Source organism: Prunus dulcis, chromosome 6 (assembly GCF_902201215.1).
Source record: "Prunus dulcis chromosome 6, ALMONDv2, whole genome shotgun sequence".
Lineage (NCBI taxonomy): Eukaryota > Viridiplantae > Streptophyta > Magnoliopsida > Rosales > Rosaceae > Prunus > Prunus dulcis.
This window is the reverse complement of record NC_047655.1, coordinates 16532632-16555359: the sequence shown is the minus strand read 5'-3', so window position 1 is coordinate 16555359 and position 22728 is coordinate 16532632. Positions and strand designations below refer to the sequence as shown.

The 22728-nt window shown below is 37.8% G+C and overlaps 2 protein-coding genes and 1 pseudogene across 4 annotated transcripts; 2 read left to right on the top strand and 1 right to left on the bottom strand.

The window, feature by feature from the left end:
- The first annotated feature begins 2428 nt into the window (after nucleotides 1–2428).
- On the top strand, nucleotides 2429–5412 carry LOC117632941 (3-dehydrosphinganine reductase TSC10A-like). 2 transcript variants are annotated; one of them, XM_034366581.1, is made up of 5 exons: nucleotides 2429–2641; nucleotides 2928–3707; nucleotides 3817–4107; nucleotides 4888–4900; nucleotides 5298–5412. In XM_034366581.1, exons 2-4 carry the CDS (start codon nucleotides 3023–3025, stop codon nucleotides 4893–4895), a joined length of 984 nt encoding a protein of 327 aa, XP_034222472.1. In that variant the 5' UTR covers nucleotides 2429–2641; nucleotides 2928–3022; the 3' UTR covers nucleotides 4896–4900; nucleotides 5298–5412. The 2 variants fall into 2 exon arrangements, with proteins under 2 accessions (XP_034222472.1, XP_034222471.1); XM_034366580.1 differs by lacking the exon at nucleotides 5298–5412 and having other exon boundaries at nucleotides 2433–2641; nucleotides 4888–5188.
- A 4297-nt stretch (nucleotides 5413–9709) lies between these two features.
- LOC117632506 (ABC transporter F family member 5) lies at nucleotides 9710–14348 on the top strand. The gene is made up of 9 exons (XM_034366002.1): nucleotides 9710–10839; nucleotides 11284–11625; nucleotides 12125–12265; nucleotides 12372–12551; nucleotides 12720–12875; nucleotides 13024–13125; nucleotides 13234–13362; nucleotides 13819–13923; nucleotides 14011–14348. Exons 1-9 carry the CDS (start codon nucleotides 9937–9939, stop codon nucleotides 14104–14106), a joined length of 2154 nt encoding a protein of 717 aa, XP_034221893.1. The 5' UTR covers nucleotides 9710–9936; the 3' UTR covers nucleotides 14107–14348.
- A 351-nt stretch (nucleotides 14349–14699) lies between these two features.
- Nucleotides 14700–17123, bottom strand: LOC117630374 (annotated as a pseudogene). The gene is made up of 4 exons (XR_004586203.1): nucleotides 16780–17123; nucleotides 16560–16666; nucleotides 15495–15676; nucleotides 14700–15129 (listed from the first exon to the last, which is right to left on the bottom strand). The product of XR_004586203.1 is annotated as a 60S ribosomal protein L6-like (transcript).
- Nucleotides 17124–22728: the final 5605 nt, after the last annotated feature.

The following is a 22728-nucleotide window of genomic DNA, read 5'->3' as shown; positions in this document are numbered from 1 at the left end:
ATATACCCGAGGTAGACAACATTTGTGAAAACAATTCCACATCCCCGATCCCATAAGCAAAATTTTTTTGCTCGCTATCAAGAGGGGTACAGAAAAGATGTTGAGAGGTGCTTTGGTATCCTTCAAGCTAGGTGGGCTATTATCAGAGGCGCGGCACGTCTATTTGACGAAGAGGTGCTTAGGAGTATAATGATGACTTGTATCATCCTCCATAACATGATTGTGGAAGATGAATATGATTACGATGCTGATGACGTGTATGAACCAAATCCCATGGACATGGCCCTAACACGAATTTATGAAAAACCAGTAGGGCCAAATGGAGAAGCAGTGCAGCATGAACCGTTGGTTAGAGAGGGTAGTTTTATGCCCCGTATGATTGATCGCTACACGGAGATGCAATCGTCCTATATTCATGAACACCGTCAAGTTGACTTGATGGAGCATTTATGGACGGTGAAAGGCAATGAAGGAAATGAAGGTGAATAAAATGAAGTGAAGAAGTTGTTTTTATTTTATTATGCTTTGGTTGTGGTTGTTTATTTTTTATGCTTTGGTTGTGGTTTGTTTTATTTTTTATGCTTTGGTTGTGGTTTGTTTTTTATGTATGGAATGTTTTGAATAAAAAGGATTTTTGTTGAATATTTTCTTTATTCACTAAAAGAAAAGCAATACAACTAATAAAATAAAATACATGAATTAAACAAAACAAAAAATACAATGAAATCAAAGGCAAGTAAACTAAGACATGAAAGGCAAGCAAACTATTTTAATGGTTTTCATCATTTAACCAATCCGTGTTGCTAGGTCCATCGTCACGAAAAAGTCTTCCTCTCATAACATCCCTTCGTTCTAGCTTCCAAAATTGTTTTGTTTCAGGGGACATATGGCTTGTATCCATGGCCATGGTTTCCCGATTTTTTTTTTTCAATGTTTTGTTCGCGTACATACTCCCTTTCTTTGCGTACATACTCCCTTTCTTTTGCATATTCTAGTTGAATAGCCATATCGTGCTCTTGTTGTTTCAAGTCCATTTCAATTCTCATGGCTTGGTGCTTTGAAAGTTCCTCCAAAAATTTAGATGCATTCTTGCTAGAATTACTCCCTCTCTTCGCCTTTGCCGCCTTCCTCCCAATAGGCCTTGGCTCCTTTTCAATGGGTGAGTCTTGACTCATCGGGGAATCCATAGGTGAATCCGATGCCGGCGTCTCATGAAGTGGAGTCTCGTTCAAGACTACCGTCGGACCGGTTGGAATAATTTGGAATCTCTTACAAGTCTTCACCACCTCCCAACAATGGGTATGGTTGAAACTTTTTTTCCCTTGCCCAGTAGCACCAAACCACATTTGTGCTTGCATAATCTATAAAAAAAAAAATTAAATGGAAATGCAAGAAACTTTAAAAAATATTGGCAATGCAACATGTAAAAAAAAACTAATGCAAATTCAATAAATTTAAAAAAAAATGCAACATGTATTAAAAAAAAAAAAAACTAGAGACATATTAACAAAATATATAAATTGCAAGAAACATTTAAATAAAAATTAATATGACATAGAAATTAATAGAAGGAAAATGACAAATAATTTACCTCATTGCTAAGGTTTTCTCCGCTTCGATGGTTGTCCATCGCTTTTGCTAAGGCATTTCTCCATTTCGCCAACTCTTTATTAAGAACTTTCCACCTACTGGATAATGCCATTTCTGTACGTGTAGAACCAATTGCCCTTTCACAAAATGCTTGATGAATTTTTTTTCCACATATGAGAAAATTTAATCTCATTGCCCGTTATGGGACAATGACTAACTTGGACCCAAGCCTCACACAAGCTAACATCTTCCATCATGCTCCATGCCCCTCCATTTTCATTAGAAGAACCCATAATATGATAGACAAAAATACAACTTGAAAGTGAAAAAATATTGAGTAGAAAGTGAATAAATATTGAGGAGAAAGTGAATAATAGTAGAAGGAGAAGAAAATGTAAGAGGATTTGGTGTTAAAAGTGAAGAGTATTGGTTGGTATTTATACAAAAAAAATCAGCAATTTTTGTGTATTTTTTTAAAAAAATTTCAATTTTTTTTCAATTTTTTATTGCAGAAAAATTGGCTGCCGTTGGATTGAAAGAAAAAATAGAATCGGAGAGCTAATAGGCCGACACGTGGAAGGTAATTTTTGTGCATTGCACGTACCAACGGTAAAAAAAATTTCAAACGCTGAAGGGCTGACGCTAGCCTGGTGTCAGCCATGACGTCACCGCCCTAGGGCGCTTTTTCAGGCCGAACTCCACCTCAAGCCAGCCCAGTCTCGTGACCCCCACCTCTTGCCCAGACTGCCTTCTGCTGCTGAAAACCCACTTTTTTTTTTCCAAACCCCCCAGTCCGAGTCCAGCCTTGATGCTGGACTTGCTCTTTGGAACATTGACTTGACTTTATTAAAGTGATTTCAGAAAAAAAGAAAAAAGAAAAGGCTCTGCTACATCGTTAGTACTGAGATGGCATCCCAATCCAATAGAAAGAAGAAACCTGTGTCCAAATCGTCATCTTCTTCGCCCTCTCTCTCTCTCTCATCACACCAGTTGACATGCTTGGTGCATCTCACTCAACTATTTGGCGGCGATTGATTGGGGTTTAAAAAAGGTAGGTTGTAGCCTCCCTCCCTCCTTCGACTTTCATTTTTACTCATGGATTGATTTAGTTAATGGATCCATCATCCATCCATCTAGGGTTTACTTGCTTCTATTTCTTCTTCAACAGAAAATCAAAAGATTTTTTTATTCAATTCATCATAGATGCAAAGTCAGTTGTATTTGAATGAATGAAAACCTCTGTCCAAGTTGATTCTCATACAATTGTTGCTCAGTTTTCTTTTTCAAAATTGTATTCTCGTTGTGACTTTCTCTAATTTGAATTATTCTATGTGTAGATAGATGAGGGGATATCAATTGATAAGCACTTCACAGAAGCTTTGATTGAGACATCACCAGCCTTCATTTCCACTACCTTTTCAAAGCTCCGTCAATGGCATACTTCAACCTCTCTTTCCTCGCCCTCCTCCTCCTCCTCCTGCCCCCACTCGCTCTCCTTCTCATCCTCTACCTCATAGTCCGGCCCCGCTCTGTCAAGATCCCAATCAAGAACCGCCACGTGTTTATCACCGGAGGTTCCAGCGGAATCGGGCTGGCATTGGCCCATCACGCCGCCTCCGAGGGTGCCCGAGTCTCCATCCTCGCCCGCTCCGTCGACAAGCTCGAGGAAGCAAAGAACAACATCCAACTCTCCACGGGCATTGACGTGTCGATCTTCTCTGCTGACGTTCGTGACTACGATGCAGTATCAAAAGCGGTGGAGGAGGCAGACCCCATTGATGTGCTGATTGTCAACCAAGGGGTCTTCGTCCCTGAAGAACTCGAGAAGCAGGGATTGGATGAGGTGAAGTTCATGGTGGACGTAAATCTGATTGGCAGCTTCAACATGATCAAAGCTGCTTTGCCCAAAATGAAGAAAGGAGACAGTATACCCCGTTCGATTGCTCTCATGTCTTCCCAAGCTGGTCAAGTTGGTATCTACGGCTACACAGCTTACTCTGCGAGCAAGTTTGGGCTTCGTGGGTTGGCCGAAGCTCTGCAACAAGAGGTGATATCTCATGATATTCATGTTTCTCTTATATTCCCTCCGGACACAGACACCCCTGGTCTCACAGAAGGTAAAATGTGAATAAATTTGTTTACTTTCCATGTGAGATTTGCTTGATTTGATTGAATTGGATTTGATTTTTCATCCACTCTGATTTTGATATTCACTTCTTCTTGTAGAGATGAAAAAGCGGCCGCAACTGTCTAGGATTATAGCAGAGTCATCAGGGATGATGAAAGCTGAAGAAGTTGCAAAGAAGGCTTTTAAGGGGATCAAGTCTGCTGCTTTTATTGTGCCTTGTAACCTTGAAGGGGCGTTGCTGTCTATTGCCACTGCTGGGATGTCTCCTCAGAGATCGTTTGTTATGGCATTTGTTGAAGTGGTTGCTGCTGGTTTGGTTCGTCTTGTTGCTCTGTTTTTTCAGTGGAATTGGTATAATGGTATACACACGTGGCATGCACAGAACAAAAGTGAGTATTGTTTCGTATCAGCAGTTGAAATGATCTGTTTTTCAGTGTTCAGTTTTATGTTACTGCACATGTTTCTTGGACACAATTGCCATGTCTAAAAAATCTTTGTTGTTATTATGTTGACTTAATCGAAACTTCGAGGTTTCTTGGACATATCCGCCTTTCTTGTATTTCAGATGTTAGATGTTTCGTGCATTTAAGTTAATCATAATGCTTAGTGTTTCACAAACTTTGCATTACAAGACAAGCTATATGTTAGAGAGAGATTAATATCATTTCCTTGATGGTTCTGGTTTCATGTTTCTGGTATGGACCAAGTATAACAAAGACGAATAGATGCACCAGTTAGAAAGAGTGACGTAAGCAACATAGATGCCAGTGGTTAGGGGGCAGCGGAAGACTAAAATTAACATGGTGGAAAATCACAGATAGTTGAAAGATGTAATTCTGTATGACTTATGAAAATATAGTCGACGATTTGATAGAACAGAGAACTGAGATTCATGTAGCTGACCTCAAATGGTTGGGAACTTGGGACTTGTCACTGTTAGATGGCAGGAGATCAAAGTGAAATTTACCTGCATGCAGCTTCTATTTCTGTCATAGAATATTGAAATTCTAGTACTGGTTTCCCATTGTATCTAGAGCCCCCTTCTCGTCCAATGTAAAGTAACAGTCTGAAAATGTGATCTTTTCTTTTCCTGTGTTAATTTCCTTGCATTTTTATGTTATGATTGAAAATTGACCAGTTCTTGCTTTTCCTATGATTTTTAATTTCAGGGGCCTGAACTTGGTGATGTGGGAGCATCTATTAGACTTTCCTAATCTAAGTGGGCATCAACCAATAAGGCTAAGTTTTAGTTATATTAAATTAATAGGCTTTTATGTTACTTGTTTTCCTATTTGTACTAGGATTTGGTTTAATTACCTGTTTATGTTTTTAATTCCTATGTCAATTAGGTTTTCTATATTCTAGTATAAATAGGCTGTTAAGAGGCTCTTGTATTTAGTTTTTGTTGATGAATATAATTTCAGACTTTAGTCTTTAAAGTTTCTGTTGGGATTGTGCCCCAGAACTCAATTATCTTCGTTCCAACTTCGATTCTACTGCTTTATCCTTCTATTCTCTGTATTTTGGGTATGTTTGGGTCGCTGGACAGCAGCTATTAGCCGCTGCCCTGCATCACTTGGTGCATTGTAAGGGCACTTCTTACACTGCAGCTGTTGGTTGCGGGATACTTTGGTTCTTCGAGTCACTGACCTTCACAGAAGGTGGTTTTGGCTATCGAATTCGCACCGAGCATCGCTTAGCATTTGGTATTTGGTACTGCTTGAGGAAACTTGTTTTTTTACCTCCACCATTCTACCTTAAATTAAGACTGTTATCGTTCCAGGGCATTTGGTATGTTAAATCTTCATTGCTGACTCTGATGGATACCTGGAGTTGTGAAATTATTCTACGGATCAAACGCTTTGGAATTTCGGGTTTGTTTTTTAAAATCTATGTTCAAAAGAATTAAATACAAATTTGAAACGTTCTAGTCCTTACCAAGTATAATATCAGTGAAAGAATATAAACAAGATCTGGTAATTTTCATGTGGATTGTTGATTAAAGGGCTTAGAAATGGCTACAAGAGTTTTGTAGCTCAAATTGTTCACAACATTTTTTTTCTTCAGATGAAACATTTATTTCTACCTTCCTGGTTTTGTATGTGATTCCTCTATCTTTTAATATTGCTTGTATAAAAAAAAAAAAAAAAAAGGAAATGAAATGAAGAATGATGAAATTAGAGATATTTAGCCGTATATCCATTCTTTGCACGATATAAATAAACCCTACACCATTTAATTTCTATAAACAAAAAAAAAAAAAACTCAATAAATGATAGTTGGTCCTATTAGATTTAATTTTGATTATTAAATTACTTTAATGCCTTATTAAGTGTTTTAAGTTTTTTTTAATGAGGTTTTTGAGTTGGGCTTGTTTTAAGAAATCAATGACAGTTTTGTAATTTATAAGAAAATAAAAGCCTCTTTGTTATGTTTAAATGAGTTTCGGGTGTGTTTCTAAAGTCCATTACATATTAGAGTGTTTTTATTATTATTATATAATTTGAGCCTCTACATTGGGTATAATAATGAATCTCCCTAGAAATTATGGGTTAGGTAGGCTCAGTAATTGGAGGTATTATTGTAATAACCCAAAACAAAAATTCTTATTTAATTAGTAATTTAGTTGGAGAAAAGATAATTTTGCCCTCGGAATATTTTATTAAGAAAAATGTGACTTTTTGATCGAGAAGGAATTTGCCAATTCCACTTACGCCATTGCGTAGAGCACGGTGAAATGAGTTCATAGACACGTAGTGGGCCCGAATCGGAGTTGTAACGAGAAAGTTATGGTCAAAAGAGTCTCAGTGGCACAACCGTAAATATTTCAAAGTTGGATTTATAAAACCAGCTCAGCCTCTTTCTCTCTCATCGCGCGCGATCTCTCTCTCCTCTCTCCCGTTCCAGCGGTCGTCGCCTTCCAAGAGACGCCGGCGCCGCCACAGGGCATCACCGGCCATGGGACCGGTGGCGTTCGAACCGCCGTCGTCTCCTCTCCCTTCGCCGACCGTTCCCCCGCCCGCCAACGACCTGTGCTGGCCGAAAAATGCGAAAAACCGACGGGAGCTCATCGAAACTTCAAAGCCGTCGATCTCCCTCCTCCGGCCACCATTTCCGTCGACCCAGGTATGGATCTTGAACCTCTCGAGCTGTTCTAACTGCCTGTTGGGTAGGAATAGATCGATTCGTAGTGTAGCTATTAGATTTTTGAGATTGAAGTTTCGGCCGATTTTCGGCCTCTGTGATCGGCCACTTCCGGCCACTTTTTGGGGTAGGTCCAAGAACAAAAGTGGCTCCAAATATGGTGTTTACCTAGGGTAGGAGTTTGGAGCCGTGGTTTGAAGTTTTTCCGGCTAGGTGTAATCGCTTTAGACACCCATCGCTGCTGGCGCGTGCTGCGGCGCGTGGGTGATGGTAGTGCAGTGGCACTGTGTCTTGTTGCGATCCTTATGTTGTCACGGGTGCGTAGGATTTCGCGGATCTCAATTTGGATACCGTTTGAGCCCCGAACGGATTTTCCATATTGTGCGATTTCCGGGTTCAATACTGCTGAACCGTTGGATCGCGCTCAATTTCAGATATGTTGTTCTAGATAATTTCAAAATCGTGTAGGATTCGACGGATTGTGAATCGGAGTCCTGGATACTCCGAAATCGCGAATCCTGGGGCTAGGGTTTAGAAATTTTACGATTTGCACGATCGTGGTCAATTCGATCGTCAGTTTCATACCAAATTTGCAGGAAATGGTTCCTTAAATGTGAGGAACCTATAGGAACTCTCAAATTAGTAATTGGAGGTCGTGGACTCCACGGGGCTCCGTATCGACCAATATGGAAGTTTATCGCTTAATGAAGTTTCGGGTCCTTTCAGATGGTTTTAAACATCTGAAATGCCTAAATGGGTAGAAAAATGACTTTAAAGATAGGACACGCACAGGGTTCGACTTGAATTCCAAAGCAGAATTTGGTTCGGGTCCTGTCAATTATAGTGTGGTATTGGAGTATAACTACATGTTATAAGTTGTATATGATATTTAGTATATGATATTTATTGATATTATACATTAAAAGTGAAAATTTTGAGTCGTTTGTGAAACGGAGATAGTTATACTAGATCAATTACAATATACTAAATAAAATCGTGATTAGTTGAGATAATACTGTTTTGCCATCTAGCGTTATGCGTGGAGGATTTATGTGACGTGACTATTCCACTTGCTATTCATTGTGAGGTTAGTTGTTGATTTTTGACTGCAAAACTTTCATCTCATCCAATGTTGAATGATAATATGTTGTGGGGACGTGGCTTCAGGATACCCTCACAATGAATAGCACGTGGCATTAGATGAGGGGATATGTTATCAATTTCTGAGGATCTCCTTGCAGAATCTGCACCACGAGACTCGCATTGCAGCAGCGTGTCCTGTGAGTTATGTTTATTTTTCGCGGCTACAAAATATTCAGAATGTATTTTACTTCTAATTTTCAGAGGTAAACTGTACAATGGATGACATTGACTTCTATACGGTGCGGGTTCGAATTTGGAACTAAAATTTTGAGTCTTTATTCTTGTTTTTATTTTTTCTCTATATATAATAATAAATATGAAAACTCTCTCTGAATGTGGACAGGATTTTACTAAAATTTTCAGTCGTTAATTCTTTGCTTTGTTTTATTAACTCTTTTTTGTCATCTTAATGTTAATTTTTCATTTTTATCAGTTTGATTATCGTGCTGAGGTGATTTTTGGTTCAAATTTGAGACCAGTAATTATCGTGTCAAGATAATTATTATTATTTTAATATAAGAGATAGTCTAAACTACAAAAGGGACACACGTTTCTCATAAAGATACAGATCAACGCCCTTTTTAACTAAATTAAACCCATTAACGTGCTGAGTTGATTAAATCACAACACAAATATAAAAAGGAAAGTTAAATGGGATTAACAAACATAAAAGGTTGTCATTGACAATATAGAACATACTTCTAACAAAAACAAAAAATATAGTAGGCTTATTATCACAAAACGTCCCTAAGGTTTGCGAAACTATCAGATTGCATCCTTAATGTTTTTTTTTGTCATTCGTGGTCCTCAAAGTTAGCATGCATGATCACAAATGGTCCCTGCCGTTAGGTTCCGTCAAAAACTCCGTTAGTTTGCTGACGTGGCATATATGTATATCACAAAACATCCTTGAGGTTCACACACCTATCACAAATGGTCCTTACGAAATTTTTTAATTTTTTAAATTTAAAATTCATAAAATTTTTGTTTTCTTTTTAAAATTTTATGAATTATAATTATTTTAAAATATATATTAAATTTTAAATACATGTGACACTATATTATTGTAGATGTGGGCTTCATATATATGCCACATCAACAAACTAATGAAGTTTTTAAAAAATAATTTAAAATTCATAAAATTTAAAAAGGAAAAAAAAAAACTAAAGGTTTAGGGTTCATAAATGGTCCTCAAGATTAAAATCCTTCTATAAATTGTTTTTTCATTTATAAATAATTTTAAAAAGAAAACCAAAACTTTATGAATTTTAAATTTTAAAAAAAATAAATTCGTAAGGACCATTTGTGATAAGTGTGTAAACCTCAGGGATGTTTTGTGATATATATGTATGCCACGATAGCAAACTAACAGAGTTTTTGACAGAACCTAACGTCAGGGACCATTTGTGATTGCACATACTAACCTTGAGGACCATAAGTGACACAAAAAAACATTAAGGATGCAATCTGATAGTTTCGTAAACCTTAGGGACGTTTTGTGATAATAAGCCAATATAGTATATACCGTCTACGGCTACCATTTTCCAATATCGTAAACAATGATAAATAGAAAAAGATTTGAAGCAAAAAGAAAAAAAAGAAAAGAAAAGACAATTAGAATAAAAACAGAAAACCAGTAGTGTATAAAAAGAACGCTTATTTTCTATCCATTCTCTGTCTCTCTCTAACTATTTTTACGAGGGTATTTTGAAGTCCACACATTTCACCAATATATTCGTATTCGTGGGCTGAGAGTTTCTCTCAGAGAGACCGAGAGAGAAACTCAACACTCTGCCCTCTACTTCTTTCTCTCTCACTTCATTCTCACACCTTAATATTTCTCCAATTCATGTCCACCAAAACTTGTGCTTATCTTCTCCGAAGCCTCTCACTCACCAAAAAAATTTCCCCCGCTTTCTCACTTCCCGGCCATGGATTTGACTTCTAAGCTTCACCGCCTCGACCTCCGCTCGAGCTTCCTCACTGGTTCAGCCCCTTTCGATGCCCGAATGACCGCTTTCCCACCTCGGCTTTGCTCAGTTTCAATTCGAATAGCTGCTCAATCAACTAGAGGTAACAACACCAATTCTATCAAAACCACTCATTTATACAAACCCAGAAGGCCGAATGCTAAAATTCCAACCCGGATATCGGCTTTGGCCATCGAAACATCGGTAGCCGAAACTACGGCCGATAACGATATTGAATCTTTGTTTTCGGATAATTCTAAGAATGAATTTGAGCATAAACGTGGTAAAAAGAATTCAAATTCCGGGGCTTCAGGTATTTCTTCTGGTGTTAAGCTTGAAAATGTGAGGAAGAGCTATAAGGGTGTGACTGTATTGAAAGATGTGAGTTGGGAAGTGAAAAAGGGGGACAAAGTTGGATTGGTAGGTGTAAATGGAGCAGGGAAAACAACCCAAATGAGAATTATTGCTGGTTTAGAAGAACCCGATTCTGGGAATGTAATAAAGGCGAAACCCAATATGAAAATTGCGTTTTTGAGTCAAGAATTCGAGGTTTCGTTGAGCAGGACAGTGAAGGAGGAGTTTATGAGTGCGTTTAAGGAGGAGATGGAGATAGCAGAGAAGTTGGAGAAGGTTCAAAAGGCGTTGGAGAATTCGGTTAATGATTTGGAGTTGATGGGAAGGCTTTTGGATGAGTTTGATAAGCTTCAGAATCGGGCACAGGCAGTTGACTTGGATATGGTTGATGCAAAGATTAATAAGTTGATGCCTGAACTTGGGTTTGCTCCGGAGGATTCGGATAGATTGGTGGCCTCATTTAGCAGTGGTTGGCAGATGAGAATGTCACTTGGAAAGATTTTACTTCAGGTATATTAACTATCCTATTCATCAGGGGTATTTTATGTGTTGGATGATCTATGTTGGTGTAGGAAGCTGAATATTAGCTTCAAGTTTTTCTTATGCATGGATGGATATCTTTCTACATGATTTTCATTCTTGCTACGACAGTATTATGCCCCTTTTTGTTATTGCAGAAAATGGTTTCAGGGCAATTGTTTATTAGTAGTTTATAAGGAAATTGCTAACATAAACTTCTGAAGAGCGAAATGCTGTTTCCAACAAATATTTGTTTCATACAACTTATGATATTTGTTTATGTGAGGCGAATATGACAAACAACACAAAAAGTTAGCAGACTAATCATTAGTGGTTTAATCCATTTTTCACATGGTAATATGGATAGAATGTGTAAGCTGACTTAGAATGTTTAGTGGTTCAACTGTTGATCATTGCACCATGTTTTATCTTCAGGAGCCGGATTTACTACTCTTGGATGAGCCGACTAATCACCTTGACCTTGACACAATTGAGTGGCTTGAGGATTATCTCAATCAGCAAGATGTGCCAATGGTTATCATATCTCATGATCGAGCTTTTCTTGATCAGTTGTGTACAAAAATAGTGGAAACTGATATGGGTGTCTCCAGGACATATGATGGAAATTACTCTGAGTATTTTATTGCAAAGGCAGCATGGATTGAAACTCAAAATGCTGCTTGGGAGAAGCAGCAGAAGGAAATTGAGCAGACAAAAGACTTGATACAAAGGTTGGGTGCTGGAGCAAATTCCGGCCGTGCTTCTTCCGCTGAAAAGGTACACTGAGATTTACCAGACTAGCACATAAATTGAGGTGCAATTCCAAAAGAAACTAAATACACCAATCTAACCTGGACAATTAGTTACAGTTGGATGGTGTTGCATCATTTTCTCTGTTTAACAACAATACAACCTAGCTGCTTTAATTTTCTTTTCTCAGTCATGAACACTTAAGAGTGGTGAGAAATATTCATTCCAAAACAATTTGTTTCTCAAACTGTTCGTTCAGTGGGCTTGTAGTCTGTCTCATCCAATCATTGTTGTTTAGCCAAACAAACTAAATGTTGCATAAACTTTTCTTTATTTAATTTTTGATACCTAATGCTTCTTGTTCATCATGATACTCAATAGAAATGCTAAACATACATGATTGCTAATTATATCTATTTGATGTCCCTAAAATATTTGTATGTATTGCTCTCTATGGCATGATATTTAATCATTTTACTGCCCACTTCAATTCTTTATCTAACACTCTCTCCCTTGCCAACAACAGAAGCTGGAGAAACTTCAGGAAGAGGATCTAATTGAAAGGCCGTTCCAGAGGAAACAAATGAAGATCAGGTTTCCTGAACGGGGACGAAGCGGAAGATTTGTTGCAACAATAAAGAATCTGGAATTCGGCTTTGAGGATAAGGTGAGTTGACATATGTATTTTTAAACTATTCATCTGCAAATTTTATACTTTGTTGAAGAGAAATGGGACAAGTAGTTAATATTTGTCAATCTGTGTTTTGTACCAGGTCCTATTTAACAGGGCAAATCTTACAATTGAAAGGGGAGAGAAAATTGCCATTATTGGCCCAAATGGATGTGGAAAGAGTACTTTGCTGAAACTAATAATGGGTTTACAAAAGCCAATAGCAGGTGAAGTTGAGATTGGCGAGCATAATGTCCTCCCAAACTATTTTGAGCAAAATCAGGTGCGTTACTATAATTTATATAATGGTAATTTGATTTAATTAATACCTTCATGCTTCTAGATTTCCTCACATTAATTTTTATTTCCATTTTATCTAAGTTTCTTTGTTTTTTACAATTTGCTTTGCGTGGCAATATTGCTGGTGTTAACCTATTTCATGTATTTTTAGGCTGAGGCACTTGATTTAAATAAAACAGTGCTTGAGACTGTAGAAGAAGCTGCAGAGGACTGGAGACTTGATGATATAAAGGGTCTCCTTGGGCGTTGTAATTTCAAATCTGATATGCTTGATAGAAAGGTTTCCCTCTTGAGTGGTGGCGAGAAGGTAATTTAAAGGGATTGTAACTGAAATTTGTCAGTTCTTTGTACCTAAGTAAATGTGTCAATATCCCAAAACAAATGGAGGGCAAGAAAGAATCAATTGATTGCTGAACAAGATGATGGTTTAACAGTTTGTCGTTCACTTTTGTTAGGCACGCCTTGCCTTTTGCAAGTTCATGGTAAAGCCATCGACTCTGCTAGTTCTGGATGAACCAACAAATCACTTGGATATTCCTTCTAAAGAGATGCTTGAGGTATATCTCACATTTTTCTTTCCATTCTCTGTCTACAATGAATGTTTTGTATTACTTCAGCTTCTGAGCATCACTTGCCTATAACATGGCCTCTAATTGTTACTTCAGGAGGCAATAACGGAGTACAAGGGCACTGTCATCACAGTTTCTCATGACCGATACTTCATAAAGCAAATAGTTAATAGAGTAGTGGAAGTTAAAGATCGCAAGTTGCAAAATTATGCAGGCGATTACAATGTAAGCATTCTATCTACCCGTACTGTACCCGAATTAAAGTATGTAATTCATGGATTTATCTTAATAATTTTCAAAAAGAAATAGGCTGAAGTCGAAGATTTTATCAGCATCTTGCAGCTGAGCCTCAACCAAATTATGATTCATGAAGTATTTAACTTGATAGTTTACTCAGATTGATCCTCCTTAGCAGATTGTTATGCCCTTAATTGTCGTCCTAGGATGATTTGATACCATCATATCAATTTCCTAATTAGTCAAGTAACAAAGTAGAATTATCATGCCGTGACATGGATCCGTTTGCTTAATCCTTCTTTCATTTGTAATCTAAGCAGACAGAAAACTTAATGAGCAGTTGTGATCCCATTTACAGAGTCTGGAGTTTATTCAAACACTAAATTGATTATGCAGTTGCTTATTTGATCAGTGATTCTAACCTTGAACTTTTATGACCTGCAGTATTATCTGGAGAAGAATCTTGATGCTAGGGAAAGGGAGCTTGAGCGCGAGGCAGAGATTGAAGAAAAGGCTCCGAAAGTGAAAGCCAAATCGAAGATGTCTAAGGTAAGCTTTTGTCCATTATGAAATGAAGAAATTCATATATTTCAGTGCAGCAATCTGAGCCGATACTATGTTTGTTTTCCTCTATAGGCTGAAAAGGAAGCTCGGAAGAAGCAAAAGATGCAGGCATTTCAGCAAGCAAAGTCAAAATCAAAAGGAACAAAGAATGCCAAGAGATGGAATTAAGTGAACCTTTTGAGTATCATTGAAGATCCTCCACATTGAGCTAATTTTATTTCTTCTAGGAATAGGAGATGAAGTGGCCTTTTGTGACCCAGCTATTCATGTATATATATAATATATATAACAGTTGACATATTAATAGATTTACAGGTTTTGATTTAGAACCAAGGCTGCAACACGAATCCTGTACCCGAAGCTTCTGCGTTTTGTTAATAATGGCAAAAGGATGAGAACAAGTTTGATTATACTGTTTAGAGTTTAGAGTTTAGAGTTTTAGATCATTCACACATGAAACCTTGCTTCTTCACTTCTCAAACTAAGCCCTACAGTAGACCTACCTAAATAAACCACTAACTCTCTGTGTTAGATCATGTTTAAAAGAGAGCCAATGATCAATTAGTTTAACGACACCCAATCTCCGTGTTTGCGGTCTTGAGTTCAAATCTGTGTTCGCGGTCTTGACACCCAATCTCCGTGTTTGCGGTCTTGAGTTCAAATTTTACGAGCTACAGCCTAATCACCAAAAAAAAAGAAAAAAAGAAGAAGAAAGAGATGAAGGGTCTGAGAGAATTTGATCAAAGTTAATTAAAACTCAATAATGCAATCCATGCATTCTTTGATATAAAAAAACTTTTTGCACTAGTAGCAAAAGAAAAACTTACACTATGCACCACTAAAGTGTGATGATCTACTTAAGATAACAGCTTAGTGAGATAAAAGACGAATATACCCTTACAACTCTAAAACAAATAAAATACATCATGTTGGATATGCCGACAAAATGAAAACATAAAACCGCTGAGAAATCTTAAACAGACAGTCTAAGCCCAGAAAATTCTCAAGAGTAAGTAATAAAAACGAGATAATCATCTAAAAGACAAGCTCGTGCGGCTTCATGTCTGACTTAAGAGAGAATCTCGCTGCTAAGTATGTCTTCAAGTCTGGGACGGCGTAAATCGACTTTATCAATGAGGCATCCACACTTTTCTGATCATCTTTCTTTTCTTGTGGGAACACATTCTTTTCCTACAATTTGTTGTTGGGAAAATATTAATACAAGCAAGAATTATTCAACCGGAAGCTGGCATGTTAATGGACACTATTCTCTAACATTTAGGAGACTCCTGGATAAAAAAACTTAAAAATAACAAGAATAAAAGGATCCAAGCAGTAGCAAGCAGATGATGTCCTATGAAGAATTAAAAGTTACTTTATTTACTGAAAGGAGTGGAGAGATGCAATGAAAAGGGAGACCAGAAATTATAGAATGTCTGATCAAAATTAAAGAATTAAGAGACACTGATGGCATTGTGACATTGTACAACAATACAATTCCATATAGACAACAGCAATAACAGATATAAATTTTCTGAAGAAATTATAAAACTAACCTCTTTCTCTGCCTCAAAAAATTCTCCCTCTCCCTTATTTTTCTTCTTCTCCACTTGCTTTGCAAAGTATTTGTCATCAAACTTCTCGACATTCACCCCAGAAATGTCAACCTTGGTGGAAGTGGCAATCACATAGGACTGGTTCACGCGTCTCAAAGGAACACCATTAATTTTGAATGGCCCTGCAATGGCATACAACAAGCATTCAAGTTAGAAATAATACACTTCCCTGAATGTACCTATGAAAAAAAAAAAAGAGTATAGAATTAAAAGCCCTTTATAACAGGTCTAGTGAAGCTACATTTGAAATTTTATGTACACTCACAAAAACTTGTAATGGAACAGAGATAATATTTTTTAAGCAGAAACACATCCACTTTAAAGTAATTGTGTGATTAGACATTTGGTGACATTTTGTAAATTGATGCAATCACATATGCTGGTACAGAAGGGTGATTCCCTTGGCTTCTACACCTTTATCTTTCCCCAAAATATCCCCCTTATAAACAATAAAACTTTATTTTCCATGAATGATTCCATCTTTGGTGAAATTTCAGGTGATAAAAAAAACACGCACAATGGCAATTAGTGCCGACTACCCTATTGAACTATGGTACTACCCCACTCAAACTATCTATGACCCTCAAACTATCTACTTTACAGGAGAGCAGCAATCTCACAAGCACAGTGTGCATGGGAAGGGTATAGTTTTCCAACTTTTCAAAGAAAGAACGAACCTTCTTTGTTGCAAAAATGTAACCAGTGCTGCCACTAAACCACCTAGTCGGGGCAGTGGTTATTAGATAATCTGAAGTCCAAATCAACTTGTTTTAGAGAATTCAAATGTACCTATTGTAACAATTCACATTAAGTTGAGGAAACTTGACACGAAGAAAATACACTATTCCTACCTTAATACATTAAAAAACCAATAACAACAATAACTGAACATTCTAAGACTCTTTTGATGAACTTTCACAAACCTTTCAACTAAAACCAAAAACAACCCAAAACACAAATACAGACGCAGAAATGGACGAACTGAAAATGAAAATGGACGCTCACCAGTAACGAGAAGCAACCCAGATGGAAGCTGCTTAAGAAAAACAACTCTCTTGCCCTTAAACCTTCCCGCCAATATAATCAACACCGTACCTGGTGTAACACTAGCCCTACAAAAATACAACCAATTTAAAATATGCGTGTATATATATATATATATAAAACAAATTAAACCCATTTTCTACTTTTAAAAAACTAAAAGTAGGGAATAATATAAGAGAACCTGAGCTTGGTAGGCTTGAGCTTGCGCTTGTTGACGAGCGGCTTCTTGACGTCATCGGCAGGGTAGAACTTGGGGGCCTTTTCCGGCCCGGTCTCAGCCGTTGGCTTCGGGTCATGGCGGGGAAAAACGCCGCCGTTTTTGGCCTTGATGGCCCAAAGGCCGCGCTTGTGTTACATCTTGGACCTGGAGAACTTGCCCACCCCACGAATCAGATCTGGGTTTCGAGTCTTTCTGGGAAGTCTAGCTTTGCCGCCATTGCCACCACTCTCTCTCTCTGAAACCGATGGCTTGCAAAGAGAGAGAAAAAGGTGCAGACTCGGGAGCCGGTGGTGAGTACCTGAAGTTTAAACCCTAAAAATTATTTTAAAATTATTCTTGTTTCTGCTAAATCAACCTTAAAATTAGCTGAATACACCACCTAATATTTTAATTAAAATGTAAAATTAACTAGGTGCCGTCTAATATTTTAATTAAAATATAAAATTAACTAAGGGTAATGTATTCAATTAGGATTATCAAGCGTTTAAAAAGATTTAAAAAATCCAGGTGTATTTAATTTGGATTTATACAAACTTTAAAAGAGGTTTTACAAGTCTGGGTGTATTCAATTTCGACTTGTATGAACATTTAAAAAGTCCATTCAAATATGGGTATATTCAATTAGGATTATAAAAAAGTTGAATCAAATCTAGGTGCATTTGAAATGCCATATATTTGGAAGGATTTCATTAAGTGATAAATTTTCGTAGGTTTTAAGGGGAGAGTTATAAATAACAAAGACAATAATAAATCCAACCTCCCCCCAAGTATTTCATCAGACGTTTTTCTCTCGCCCTAGCTTTTCTCTCTGCAACAGAAGACGAACAACTTCCTTCCTCTATCTGTGAAGGTATGCTCCCTATTTTTTCTTTGATCAATACCTCTTTGGGTTTTCTTTTTCCATGATTTTTCTTCATCGTGTTTTTCTTGTTATTAGGTTATAGTTTGGGGTTAGAGTTTATGCTTGTTACTAGGGTTTATACTTGTTTTTCTTCTGAAATATCTCTATACGACTTTATAAGAATTGTTCATTGAATCACTAGATAGAAAATTGAAATAATTGACAACCTTATAAGAGTTTGTATGTCTTCTTGGTGGTGGTGTCGACCTCACAGCGTCAATTTGCAAGTGTTGACGAAGTCTGGGATGAAGATGGCGTCGATGACGGCTGGTGGTGACTGATGGGAAGAAGACGATGGCGTCTACGGCGTAGTTGTGTTAATGGCATTGCGACGTCGATGGCTGGTAGGTACGTATGAGGAGTAGAAAGGTGAGAAGGGGAGTGTTTCAGAGAGCTCATGAGGGTTTCAAGGAAGGAGAGAGGAACTCATGAGGTTTCAAGGAGGGAGATATAAGATTTTCACACAGACACGGAGAAATCTGAATTTTAGGTCGGGGTTAAGCCGCCCCTTTTGTTTAGCATGTTTTAAAAGACGACGCTTGTTAATTGACAAGTGTCGTGTTTTAAAAATCAACCCAGCACAACTCCACTTTAGTAGTGTATAAGATGATATACTATGACGATTTTACAAAACCGTCGTCTTTTAAAACACAACGATGGTTTTAAGGTGCACCGTCGTCTATTTTGAGTCGTAGATTAACTAAATTGTAGTAGTGTCTATCTATTTCTGAATTTGAAAGATGTTGCGCTTGGAGTTTTCTCATTACAACTACAAAGAACAAGGAACCATATCAGCTAAAGAAATTATAGAAGTCTGGAATAAAAGCCATACAAATCTTAAGAAAGTTTATTAAAAAATTATAAGAAGTATTCTGAAAGTCTATCAAGTTCTATACGAATTCTAAAGTTCCATCAAGTTCTATGAAAGCTAGCACTTAAACAAAATCTTTTTAAACGCTATAGAATCCTAATTGAATACACCCCCTAAGTATATCATATTTAACTACCAAAAATACCTCTGATACACCATAATACTCCTAATAGGCATTCTTTAATTTTTAATCTTTTAAATAATTTAAAATAAAGTAAAATAATATTTTAACAAAAAACTCTCCCTGACTCTTCCCCTTCTCGACTCACCCCCATCCCTGACACCCTAGCCACCATTTGTACTTCAACTCGAATGGCAACTCATCAAAACCCAATTCTCAAATGCAAGAATCTAATCCCAATCCAAATAATGTAGAATAAAATGTTAAATTACAAAATAATGCAATAAAACAATTATATTTAAAAAAAATTAAATTAATTGCACAATAATGAAACAGTGATAGAACCTGCCTTCTACCTTAACTCAATAGGGTTAATCGTTTTATTAGTCTCTGAACTTTGACCCAATTTGCATTTGAGTACCTCAATTTCCAAAATGGTTTCCTTGATCCTTTAACTTTAGTTTCGTTTGAACAAATGGTCCTACCGTCAATTTTGTTAACTTTTTATGTTAAATGCAAGGGCAAAATGGTATTAAAACCAAAAAATATATATATATCTTTAAAATAACAATCAAATAAAATCAAATAAAAAACCAACAAAAAAAAAGTTTTGGGAGAGTAAAAATCGGGATAAAAGGGGAGAGAGAGTTCAATTTTAATTTTTAATTTTTATAATTTTTTATTCATATTTTAATCAATTTTGATACGAAAATACCATTTTGCCCCTGCACTTAACAGAAAAGTTAACAAAATTGACGACATGACCATTTGTCCTAACAAAACTAAAGTTAAAGGACTACGGGAACTATTTTGAAAATTGAGGTACTTAAATGCAAATCGGGTCTAAATTCAAAGACTAATAAAATGATTAACCCTAACTCAATATCTCAAGAACAACAATGATATTATTTCTTTCACAAAGAACAAGATACAATTTCTCAACTAAACTCCTCAATATAGACTCTCTCACAGTTAATATAGGGTAACCTAACCAACTCTCAACTAACCATAGCCTAACCGATGGTTAACAACTAACCATAGTGCTAGCTTAGATAGAGATTCCTACCAAACATAATCACCCCCTTATTCTACTCTCCACAACTACCCTCAATGCCGCCACCACCATCCCCACCTGATCGCAACTCGTAGAGCAAAAAATAATGATTTCATGTGATTATCTTGAAACAAACTTTAGATGTTCAAGCATCAAATTTATTATTTTGGGATACATCTCTTTCAATAAGGACCAAATAATGCTCTAAAATTGCATATGGCCTTGAAGGAGAAATGGTGGCTAGGGTTATTGAGGGAGGTGGCGTAGAGAATAGGGTTAGGGTGGGGTGGGTGGGGGAGGAGATATTGTTTTATTTATTTATAACTTTATATTATAATAAATTAGTAATTCAATAAATAGTTTGATAATAGGGTGTACTCAGTTAATTTTAGGGTTCATTTAGCAGCACTCTAATCTCTATTGGATCATATGAGGGAAAAAAAACACTCAATAAAATAACTTTTAAAAAAAGAACAATGTGTCGTTTTCCCCCCAAACGCTGGATTATGACCCTAATTGAACTTACCTCCTTGAACTAGAAAATATGCCAATATAGCACTCAAATTAAATGAATTCACTAATTTCACCCCTACCATTAAATTTTAGTTGATTTCATCCAAAGTTCAGTTAAAATTCACATGTTGGAAGAGCATTGACTCTGTGCCGCCCTTCATCTTGCCATATATCAGCAATGGATAGCTCGGTACTACGACCAACATGTCCGAGAGCGTCGCTTCCGACCCAACGACTTGGTTCTTTGCAAAGTTTTACTCGGAACAAAGGACAAAGCGGCTGGTACTCTAGGGGCTAATTGGGAGGGACCCTATTGGGTCCTCGACATTGCCCGACCAGGAACGTATCGGCTCGCCGAACTTAGTAGCAAGACGCTGCCACACCCATGGAACGCCGAGCACCTAAGGCGATACTATCCTTAGGCAGCAAGATGTGACCTCCCCTAGGCACTCAAACTATTTTTGCTTTCGCCTATCACCTACTATGTTTTCCCACCGAGCACGAGCACGACATCAAACTACCCGAGCCAGTGATGTGCTCGTCTTGAAATCGTTGTAAACCTACTTACTTTTTGTACTTCAATTAAAGTTGTGCGTGACTTTTTTTAGTGTTTGTGATCGGTACTTTAGCTCCCCGGTGGTTTTTTGGTTTGTCTAAGTTGTTCGTCTGTTACAAAGCCCTTGATCGGCTCCCTTACACGACAAGTGCACATGCATGTTTTAAACTTGAATCCAAAGAAATTAAACAAGTATAAACTAAAAATAGTTCAAAACAAATATAAAAAAAAAGTAAAAATAATAAAATTTTTGTCTGAGCACATTCACATACACCAAGCCAATCAAACAGCCCGCATAAATTGTTCCAAAATATCTTTTACAAGGTTGGCAACCTCAAAGTCTCATAATAGCATTTCTAAGCATGCTCGCCTTGGGGAGGAATGGTCCCCACCCCTTCACTGCTCAAGTTGGGGAGTATCGCTACCCTGAACCAACGACTCGGAAGCTTGAACCACCAATTCGACGGTAGGGGTTCCTGAGACCGCCATAGCTCCTTCATCTGGGACAGTTGAGACCTCTTTGGCATCTTCCCAAAGAAAGCCCCAATCTAGGGAAGTGTACTTTTCTCCAACCTTCTCGATCAGATCAAAGTACCCCTCAACCCGTTGGCTCGCAAGCTTATCTTGGTATTCAGCTGAGTCCATATAGTCCTTCATCGCATTGTCATAGCAGGATCGTAGTTCCGAGGTGAAAGCTTCAATCCTTCTGTTGGCCTCATCTAAATCCTTCTGTGACTTAGACAACTCCTCACCAAGGCCCCGCTTCTCCGCAGCAAGCTTATTAACTGACAATAGGAGCACGACATTCTTCTTCATCTCAGCCTCGAGCCGACCCTGAGCAAGCTCCAGCTCCTCCTTTACCTTCGCCTTTTCAGCAATGGTCCTGCTCAGCTCGGCCACCGTCACTGCCTGCTCATCTCTTTTGCCTCGGTCAAACTCGCGATGAGCAGCCACATTTTGAGCTACGACAAAGAGCTTCAGGGTTGCCTGTAACGAAAAAGAAGACATAGATCAGCCCCAAAAGCTTATGCCACAGGTTGGAAGTAGGGCCAAGAAAAATTCAGAGCTACCTTCATTTGGTCCCCCAGAGCAGACATGGTCATACCACTATAGCCCATCTCCTCGGTAAACATCCCCTTAACGACCTCCATCTTTAGCATCCACTTGGTTGCTTCGTGGTATGACTTTAGCACCAATTCTCCATCAACCCACGACTCTAGTGGACCACTCACAGGGTCCATACTCGCGCTCCTAGCTTCTTCTGTAGTAGAAGACCCTATTGGCCTCTTCCTTAGCTCTCGCCTCTGTTCATCTCACTACAAGAAAACATGCTTAATGTGAAGACGAGTAGTCGTCACTAAAACATGTAAATTCGTCACAGTTGACCATATGTGACGCATTTTCAGCGACACAAGGGTCGTCGCCTATACCCCGTCACAAATTGTTTGACGTGACGACTTTCCGACTCGTCACATATTGGTTCTATATGTGACGAATGTTTCGTCACATATAGAGCCTTTGCACGAGGCATCTCTCGTCACTTATTGTATCGATCGGTGACAAGTCGCATTGGTCACATTTCATAAGCATTCGTGAGGGTATATCACTTTGGGGGGAATGGGAGAAAGAGAGGGTGAGAGAGCGAGGGAAACAGAAAGAGGGGGAAGGAAACATAATGAGGGAGAGGTGAATAAGAGACATATACCAAGGTTTTTCAACATTGAATCAAAGGAGTTCCGAATTAAGGTAGATGATCTATCGTATGGAGGGTCCATTCTAATCACTGAGAAGGTTAAAGAGCGTCTTTTCCATGTTTCCTTGGAACTTAGCTATGTAGAGTGGTTAATCAAAGAGCTGCAGTTAATCCTGGAAAACAAGGTACAGAGTGTCTTCA

Excerpts from the sequence above, each read along its gene's own strand:
- LOC117632506 (XM_034366002.1), top strand. The coding sequence starts at position 9,937 with ATGGATTTGACTTCTAAGCTTCACCGCCTCGACCTCCGCTCGAGCTTC. Across the intron at positions 12,266-12,371 it reads AATTCGGCTTTGAGGATAAG|GTCCTATTTAACAGGGCAAA; the intron begins GTGAGTTGACAT and ends GTTTTGTACCAG. Across the intron at positions 13,924-14,010 it reads CCAAATCGAAGATGTCTAAG|GCTGAAAAGGAAGCTCGGAA; the intron begins GTAAGCTTTTGT and ends TTTCCTCTATAG.
- LOC117632941 (XM_034366581.1), top strand. The coding sequence starts at position 3,023 with ATGGCATACTTCAACCTCTCTTTCCTCGCCCTCCTCCTCCTCCTCCTG. Across the intron at positions 3,708-3,816 it reads CACCCCTGGTCTCACAGAAG|AGATGAAAAAGCGGCCGCAA; the intron begins GTAAAATGTGAA and ends TTCTTCTTGTAG.